This window comes from Sinocyclocheilus grahami, unplaced genomic scaffold (assembly GCF_001515645.1).
Source record: "Sinocyclocheilus grahami isolate Dianchi unplaced genomic scaffold, SAMN03320097.WGS_v1.1 scaffold244.1, whole genome shotgun sequence".
Lineage (NCBI taxonomy): Eukaryota > Metazoa > Chordata > Actinopteri > Cypriniformes > Cyprinidae > Sinocyclocheilus > Sinocyclocheilus grahami.
In genome coordinates, this window is record NW_015505423.1 from 160,037 (window position 1) to 169,656 (window position 9,620).

The 9,620-nt window shown below is 35.6% G+C and overlaps 1 protein-coding gene and 1 long non-coding RNA gene across 2 annotated transcripts in view; both read left to right on the forward strand.

Moving 5' to 3' along the window:
* The window catches only part of LOC107598057 (uncharacterized), a 10,249-nt gene extending 5,990 nt beyond the window's left edge, over window positions 1-4,259 (forward strand). Inside the window, exons 2-3 of the long non-coding RNA XR_001610517.1 lie at window positions 1,070-1,144; window positions 4,104-4,259. This is a non-coding gene — a long non-coding RNA (uncharacterized lncRNA). The remainder of the gene's footprint in view (window positions 1-1,069; window positions 1,145-4,103) is intronic.
* An 86-nt stretch (window positions 4,260-4,345) lies between these two features.
* On the forward strand, window positions 4,346-9,180 carry LOC107598089 (atypical kinase ADCK3, mitochondrial-like). The gene is made up of 4 exons (XM_016289356.1): window positions 4,346-4,402; window positions 7,845-7,928; window positions 8,000-8,086; window positions 8,166-9,180. Exons 1-4 carry the CDS (start codon window positions 4,346-4,348, stop codon window positions 8,457-8,459), a joined length of 522 nt encoding a protein of 173 aa, XP_016144842.1. The 3' UTR covers window positions 8,460-9,180.
* Window positions 9,181-9,620: the final 440 nt, after the last annotated feature.

Genomic DNA, 9,620 nt, shown 5'->3' on the forward strand with positions numbered 1-9,620 from the left:
ATGTATATGTATATATATTGTATATATATATATATATATATATATATATATATATATATATATATTTGTTTTTTTTTTAGGCTTTTATTTATTTTTATAATTTTATTGTTTCTCTAGTGCTTAAATGCTTTGTGTCATTATTGTTTGTTTCTTTTAGCCTTGTAAAGCACTTTGGTCAACACCAGTTGTTTTTAAATGTGCTATACAAATAAACTTGTATTGTATTATTCCTGAATAAATCTATTAATTTCATCTTTCAAAAAATATCGCACTGAACTTTTTTTTTTATCCTATACTTATTTTTGATTGGAACTTTTACTTCCTGGATTGCGCAAATATGTTGATTAGTATATGCATGCACAATGGAATGCAAATGTTATCTTTAAAAAGAGAAAATGCAGTACAGTGCTTCAGACGTTGCAGTTGTTGAGAACCCTGGCATGGTCCTTGTGCTTTCCTGTAGTGCTTAAACTCCTGCAGCCATAAAGAGACATAAAAACAGGAACCTGTTTAATCATCAACCACAACTGACCTAGAACTTCCTCAGCAGTTTTAATGAAAAACGTTAACGGGATAAGAGTCAGCATCAAAACTACATGTGTTTCTGTAAAGCGTGTTAATACTTCTTGAAAAAAACACCAGGGTGAAAACATGTCGGCCCCATTTTTTGCAGGTTTACACTGAGGTTTAGTTTCACTGCTTGATTTACAACTGACTTGAAGCCCCTCCCAAATTTCTCAAAAGCAGAAGTGTTGTATAATTACAAAATTACATAACTACTGAAGATTGCACCAAAACTTGTTATTGATTCTCAGCTCTGCCACAGCAAATGTGTGCTGATCACAGTGGTTTGGAAATGCTATTTTGGTGTTTCCTTTTGTCAAGTTGACATTATACAGCTCCAGTGTTGTAGTGGGTATTTTTCACAAATCAGTCTAATTGATACAGCTAATTTTTTAAAAAGTTTTGTTTACATGGTGCTGATTTTAGGTGTGACAATGACTGTTTCAGTATTTAACTTCTGTACATTTATGGACCATTTACTTTCTGTTTTTTTAATCTCTTGCAGGTCTTGCTGTGGGTTTGGGTATTGGAGCTTTGGCAGAAGTGGCAAAGAAAAGCCTGAGATCAGAGGAGAAGAATGGTAAGACAATTGCATTAACTACTAGAATTGAACTGTACGGTTACAATTAGGATCATTACAATGTATTGTTATTAGGTTTTTATTTTTAGTCTGGTTCTCATGATAGCACCTGGAGAGACAGTGTGACCCATTAAAGTATATGCACTGCCAGGTTTAGCACTGCTGAGTGAAGCACGTCAGTGAATGAAATATCACTTTTGTGTTTTGCTCTTAGAACAGCAAAACGTTCATTAGAACATTTTATTGATTATTGAGATGTTATCTGGCATAGTGTGATTACAAGTGATAAATTGCATGCTATTAGAGTTTTTTGTTTGTTTTCTTTTTGGACTTTAAACCATTTCATTAACAGAGAGATAGTGAGTGAGGAGACAGGAAAGAATTGTGGGTATTTATGATAAACACATGTGCACTACCTACCAGAACCCACAGCAACCCTTATCTTAACCAGTGTGCATCCTTTATAGCAGTGAAAAGATCTTTACTTTTTTTTCAGTACAAGCAGTACTGAAAATCTAGAGTGTGTACAGTATTATTTACTCTTAGACAGGAGAGCACCATTGCTTGGTGCACCAAACAATGTTTGCTTAAATTGGACTGTATGTATAATAATATACACACAGTAACATTTACAGTGTGTCCTGGTCTAAAGTGCACTTAAATTAGGCTGCTGTCAAGGCTGAGAGGCCGTTTTAATGTAGAAATGAGCCGTTAAAATATTTATATGCATCTGTGTAATTGGAATGAAAAATGCCAATACATTATTGAAATGTAAAAGTTTGTCCTTCATTCTTGAAATGTTTCACCTCGTTCACCGCTTGTGCATGCAAATATGTGCACCCCTCCCATCATCCAGGATCTCTCAGCTCAACTTCAAATCTTCTTATGGAACAGAAAGAGCTTTAGTCGGACATATACACTGCCACTGTTGTTTTGGCATGTTTAAAGGCAACGTGAAACCGCATTTGCTGCATGCCTTTGTCGTGAAGGTTTAGAATGTCATAAAATTTTAATTAAAGATTATAAACTCAAACATATTTTATTTTGTTCTTTTATTTTACTTTGCAGAGGTGAGTTATTAAGCTTTAATGCAGAATTCTGAATGCAAACTAATTTAATATGATTTAATTTATTTGGTGTCCCTTTTTATAAAAAAAATGTTTTAATGCTTAATTTATTTTTAGTATTTAGGGTTGTCTTTAAATGCAGTATGTTTTACTTGTGAATGTTATATTTTGTTTTGTTTTTTGTTAAAAAGACATAGTCTTTGACTTCAGGGCTGTAATAACATGTTCTCAATTTTCAGATTAGGTAAGTTTTTTTATTTATTTATTTTTTTATTTTTTTTCCCCCAGTAACCAATTCTCAAAATTACTTTAATTTTGAATATTGGGTTAAAAACTTTTTAATTATTTGAAAAGTGTCATTGAAAAATGCTAAAAACTCTAAATGCTCGAAGCTTTGTTCAGCACATTAAGAGAATACTAGATTCCTGTTAAACTGGTCATTTGCAGATATTTCATGGTTTAGCTTGCATTATGTCAGTCTGACTGCATATCGGAACTCTTGAGTGTAAATGTGTTCTGAATACAGCGGCCTGTAACTAGATCTTATCTATGTTTATTTTTTTATTTTTTTTTTATTTTTTCCCCAGTAACCAATTCTCAAAATTACTTTAATTTTGAATATTGGGTTAAAAACTTTTTAATTATTTGAAAAGTGTCATTGAAAAATGCTAAAAACTCTAAATGCTCAAAGCTTTGTTCAGCACATTAAAAGAATACTAGATTCCTGTTAAACTGGTCATTTGCAGATATTTCATGGTTTAGCTTGCATTATGTCAGTCTGACTGCATATCGGAACTCTTGAGTGTAAATGTGTTCTGAATACAGCGGCCTGTAACTAGATCTTATCTATGTAGACACCCGACGTGCAGGATAATGATTACCTTTGACCTCATCATCACATCCAGGAATAGCACTAATGTCCTCACAAAAATAATGAAGACCCCGATCCAGTAGTTTGTGGGGTTTTGTTTACATGGACAAATGGTTCTCAGCAACACAGACTCTCTTTTTTGTTTCAAATAGCACATACAGTGGTTGTCTGAGATTTTTGAACATCTGTATAAAAAACACGGATCCATTTGTCCCATTAGGCATTACTGTGTTGAATATTTTTGTTTTTTAAAGGAATAATTAATCCAATAATATACATTTGCTGAAATTATACTCTCCCTCAGGCCATCCAAGATGTAGATGAGTTTTTCTTCATCCGAGCAGATTTTGAGAGATTTAGCATTACATCACTTGCTCACCAATGAATTCTCTGCAGTGAATGGGTGCCGTCAGAAGGAGAGTCTAAACAGCTGATAAAAGCATCATAATAATCCAAAAGTAATCCACATGAATCCAGTCCTGCATGTTTATAATACACAAATTCTTCAAGATGTTTTTAAATTCAAACCATTGCTTTGGGGCTAAAAATATGAGCCTTCTATCCATAATACTTTCTCCAATAAAAATGTTATCTCATCTAAATAAGGAGAGAAATATGCACAGATCAAGCACCATTTATAAGTTAAAATCCAAGTAAGTTCTAAACAAATATGTTGGTGGATTTAAAGTTAAAACATGTTAATGATAGATTTGTTTCTCATAAACATACAGCTTTTTGCTTCATTAATTGACTGAAGTTGTGTGGATTGTGATTTATAATTTATTTTTTAATAAACCAACTGTTTGAACTTTCATTCTGATGGCACCCATTCACTACAGGGGATCCATTGATGAGCAAGTGATGTAATGCTAAATTTCTTCAAATCTGTTCCGATGAAACAACAAACTCATCTACATCTTGGATGGCCTGACAGTCAGGAAATTTACATTTTTGGGTGAACTATTCCTTTAAGTTGTATATTCAGTCCAAATTGTTGACAGATTCTTGTCATTTCACATAGGTGAAAAGAAGGCCGTTTTGGACAACAGCCCCTTCCTTTCGGAGGCCAATGCAGAGCGTATCGTCAGGACTTTGTGTAAAGTGCGTGGCGCGGCCCTCAAGCTCGGCCAAATGCTCAGTATACAGGGTAAGAGAATGCTGTTTGTACTGTATATAACAAGTCACCACATTAGACCAGGTCACTCCTCAAGGATTTATTAGGGCCATTGAGGCGTCCTCCATGACTGATAGAATTCAAAACCCATGGCTGCTTCCAGTGTTGGGATGGTTGTAAGTCATGGCCGCTCTCAAGTTAGACTGGTACGTGATCGAGGCCTGTTTCGGGTTTACAGCCTGATGATATGAGTGACTGTAATCCTCTTACAGAAAGGTGCAGAGAAATTGGAGAGGCAATTTATTTCCTCTCTGATATGCAAATGTCTAAAGTAACCTCATGTGTTCTTCCTGCGTTATTTTCCACTCAGTGGTGGAAAATGGATGCTAACTTTTCTGCTTGCTGACTGTTTAGGGTCCTCAAACACTACCAGTCTGGACACACTTGAATTAGTTTGTTCTCGTGATCCTAAAGATCTTTTTATCAAAAGGGTTACACTATCTTCTAACTAGTCGAACTGTACTGTAAATAACATAGATAACAGAGACGATTTGCTTTCCAGTTCATAACTCTTGAAAAGTTGCCTGTTGTTGCCTCACGTCTTTGAATCCTTCTATCTGCATTGACCAGCAACTCAAACATTGTCTGACTTCTTCTGTGACAAAAATGGCTCTCTTTTCTGTGCAAATATGTTGATTATTTCTGGTAGGCATGTGAGGTCATTTTCCCCCGCTCTGTGTGCATTAGTGTGTATTGGAAAGTGAGAACAAAAGCATCTGTATCTGTGTCACCTGATCAAGAATGCAGCTACTATTGTAGCACGGCCTCCCTGCATGACATTTCCAAACCACGGCCACTGCTCATGCACTGGACTCATGCACCGCATCATTCTCATTAAGATAGGCAGTATTTTGTAAGCTGCAGATCCCTACGACTGGCAGTGAAAGACAGCGACAGCGCTGGCATCGGCAAGGCTCAAAATAAGCCCACAGCTATGCCAGAAACGTGACCTATATGCTACTCCTCAGGAAGTTTTGAAAGGACAGCACAATGTCCAAACTGAAGTGTTGTTCTAATGTTGGTTATGAAACATATGATTTATTGACACTTGATTTCTCGAACCTCCTTCAGGAAAACTAGTCCCGTCTGAATAGGGTTTTAGTAGCCCACATTCCTCAGCAACCGTATCAGCTGAGAAAATGTGAGGTCATCTGACTAATCTAGGTCAAAGAAGTGAACCGGGATAAAAACCATGGCAACTGTTAAAAATAAGCTTTTTTTTTAATAGTCACTTTTGATGTACATAGATGCAGTCAAATTGAAAATCTTCGATACTAGAAGCCTTCAACACTCTAGCACAGGGGTGCCCAACCCTGCTCCTGGCGATCGACTATCCTGCAAAGTTCAGCTCCAACCCTAATCAAACACACCTGAAGCAACTAATTAAGGTCTTCAGGATCACTTAAAAATTAAAGGCAGGTGTGTTTGATTAGAGTTGGAGCTAAACTTTGCAGGACAGTCGATCGCCAGGAGCAGGGTTGGGCACCCCTGCTCTAGCAGTTCTGCATTTCACTGGGATTGGATCAAGCAAGTTGTTGTTTAGCTCTCTCTCTCTCTCTCTCTCTCTGGCTCTCTCTGGCTCTCTCTCTCTCTGGCTCTCTCTCTCTCTCTGGCTCCTTAAGACTTGAGACCATCTCTAAAATCCTGTTTACATGTTTGGATTGACTGTGCACTGCAGCCCAGTAAACATGCAATATGACAACAGATTTATTAAGGAATAAGCAAGATGAAATGCAAGACCATTTTGTATTGTTGGGCATTTGCAAACACTCTTTTTATATAAGAACTTTATGTGAAGCAGAAAAAACAGGCCCCCGTTATACTTGGAATCAGCATCATCTGCCTTGAGTGATCCAATCATAAGTGGGCAGCATTAAATGCAAAGTGATCCAATCATTCAAACCACATTCAAAGGTCAGGAAAGCATTTGACCACATCACGTTTGTTGTGTAAACACTAATGTGTCCTAAACAACAGCTACTCACAGGGACACCTGCTCACCTATCAGCGAACCTTTGCTCGTAACATGGCCCTGAGAGGCCATTCTTTACAGTGATTTTGACCATGTTTATACATGCATCATATGTACCATATAAATCACATTTGTAAGTATATTAAACATGTATTTAAAGGAGACATATTATGCCCATTTTTATAATATGTAATATAAGACTCTGGTGTCCCCAGAATGTGTCAGAATATGTGAAGTTTCAGCTCAAAATACTCCAAAGATCATTTATTATAACATTTTGAAAAATGCCTATTTTGAGTGGAAGCAGAAACCGCTGTTTTTTGGGCCAGTTTCTTTAAATGCAAATGAGTTGCTGCTCCCCACCCCCTTTTCCAGAATAGAGCTGTGCCATTACAGCTCGTACCTGCTAAAAATATCTGTTTTGGGTCTGATTAGCATGTTTATCGCACTGAAATCATGCGTTTTAAATCATTTGAGTTTAAACTTCTGATACATGGTTTTCTGAGCACACACGGACAGAAAGCGGCTATCACAGCATGTGAGTACTAAACTAAGTTCTCATTCACACACAAGTGTTCTTAAATCAGTATACATTTATTTGAGATGCAAAAATAATATTTTTGAAGAAATTTATCTTAAATTTGTTTTATGTTTAAAACAAAAAAATAAAAATCTGCTATTAGAGAGAAACTTGCTTTCCCTTTGAATGAAGTTTAGTTTTCCTAGCCCATTGGTACTTTTTTCTTATTTTAGGGAATAAATTTGATAATTTCTCAGAAAAGAAAACTTTCTTTTAATAAAGCCATTTTGTGTCTCAAGAAAATATACCATACATTGATTTAAGAATTTCAAAAAATATTGAGGAAGAAAATTACTTTGCAATGCAGAAGTGTGCTGCTAACATACATATATATATATATATATATATATATATATATATATTTTGATTGGTGTTGTAGGTAAATACACTACTGATCAAAAGTTTGGGGCCAGTAAGAATTTTTCAAAGAAATTAATACTTTTATTGAAATACTTTCAGCAAGTATGCATTAAATTGATCAGAATTGACAGTTAAGACATTTATGATATTCCAAAATATTTCTGTTTCAAATAAATGCTGTTCTTTTGAACTTCCTATTCCTCTAAAAAAAAAATTGTAATCAATTTCCACAAAAATATTACGCAGCAATATAATAATTACAATATGAAATGATTTTTGAACAATAAATCGGCATATTAGAATGATTTCTGAAGGATCATGTGATACTAAAGACTGGAGTAATGACTACAGAAAATTCATCATTGCCATCACGAATAAATTACATATTTTAATACAAAGCAGATATTTTAAATGATAGTATTTCACAATATTACTGTTACCTTTGATTAAAAAAAAAAAAAAAACTTTACATTTATACCATACAACATTTTATCATATAAATGTAACATTTATATTAACATCCTACCAACCATAAACTTTTGAACCATAGTGTATGTACAGTATATATTTATTTTATTTATTGAGTTTGAGTATTTTGTACAGTAAATCAAAAGTAAGTATATTGTTTTGGCTTCATCTCTTAGGTGTGTTTTTTTTGTTTGTTTTAATAATCAAGCTGTTCTTCAATCCACAGGTTGCTTTGCTGGACTTTGGTGCAACAAGAGGGTTTGATGAGAGTTTCACTGATGTTTATATTGAGGTAAGACATATAAAATTGGAAGTAAACATTTAAATGGCTATTTTATTTCTTTAACTGATTGCATCTTCCAGATCATCAAGGCTGCAGCAGATAACGATCGGGAAGGAGTGCTGAAGCGATCCATAGATATGAAGTTCTTGACTGGTTACGAGTCTAAGGTAGTGTATATACCAGATATTTTTGTTTTAAGCTACACATACGACAGTCATGTTAACACAACCTCTTCTCCTCATTCAGGCCATGGTGAACGCCCACGTGGATGCGGTGATGATCCTGGGTGAGGCTTTTGCCGCCAAAGAGCCATTTGACTTTGGATTGCAGAGCACCACGGAGCGCATCCACAACCTCATACCCGTCATGCTGAAACAGCGCCTCATCCCTCCACCCGAAGAAACCTACTCCCTGCACCGCAAAATGGGTGGCTCCTTCCTCATCTGCTCCCGCCTGAATGCTAAGCTATGCTGCAATAACATGTTTAGAGAGGCCTACAGCAATTACTGGAGCAATAAGAAGAAAGGTCCAAGCCAGTGACACAGGGCTTTTTAAACAAGAGAAACTTGGATAAGCACAAAATGCTCTGGCCAGTCACTCAAATGTAAACGAACGGCACTTTTGTCTCAATTGTCTCAACCATACCGTCATACATGTTTTTGGCTTTTGTTTTCCCTTTTGAGTGTGTTAATGGGAAATCATGTCCATGATTATCCATGGTCGTGTGGTGCAAAGAATGCTATTCAAACGAATGTATCTGTATGCCTATGGAAATTCCTATAACGGGGGAAAGTTGGTTACTCATCAGGCGTGGCGATTGGCTGTAGAACATTTCATAACCAAGCCAACAGTTTTTTCCAGGTTGCCGGACTACGCTTGTGAGGACCGTCTCACTAAATCAGTATATTAACTGTTTGAGAAAGCATTAATGTTTATTTTTCTTATTTCGGTTTGTGAATATTGTGCACAATATTGGCTAAAGTATGATAAAGGGAAGTTCCTGAAAGAAAAGCTCGGTAATCAGTGCAGGTTTTGATGTACCTGCTACAGTCACTTACGTGTTATCAGTGTAGGTTGGCTACAAGCTAGCTTGTAAAACTACCACAACTACTTAGTCATAATCCATTTTAAAAAGCTAGGATCTTAATAATATCACGTCTCTGATCTGTGAGATGTACATGAATTTAAATGTGTCTACATGAAGGTGAGAACGTGAAAGCATTATGGTTTGATATCAGAGCATTGATGAAAAAGGTGTTTTTCTAATGTTCCTGCTATTGGCTTTCTTACTAAAAAAAAAGTGATAAAATTATCTGAATATATTAAATTTTTGGAATCAACACACCAGTCTTAAATGTTTATTAGCAGGCTTGTTATTTTTGTCCACTTATATGACCATATAACAAATACATTGAATTGTCATTTTCAGCGTTTGACAGTTAAAGCATTTGATGCTAGGCCTGTTTACTTGTACCGGTTTAAGACAGACTGAAGTTTGATCATTGCATTATTATTTGCTGGACACACAAGAAGACCATGGTACGAGTCATGGAAGAGCACATTAACATGTTCCACAATGTTCAATGTTAACCTTAACAAAAATTAGCTACTTTCCTCTAAAATACAATATTAAGATGTGAAAACTAGTTGAACATTGTTTTAATTTATAATTACCTGAAATTTTCTTCAGTGCTTCTTCAA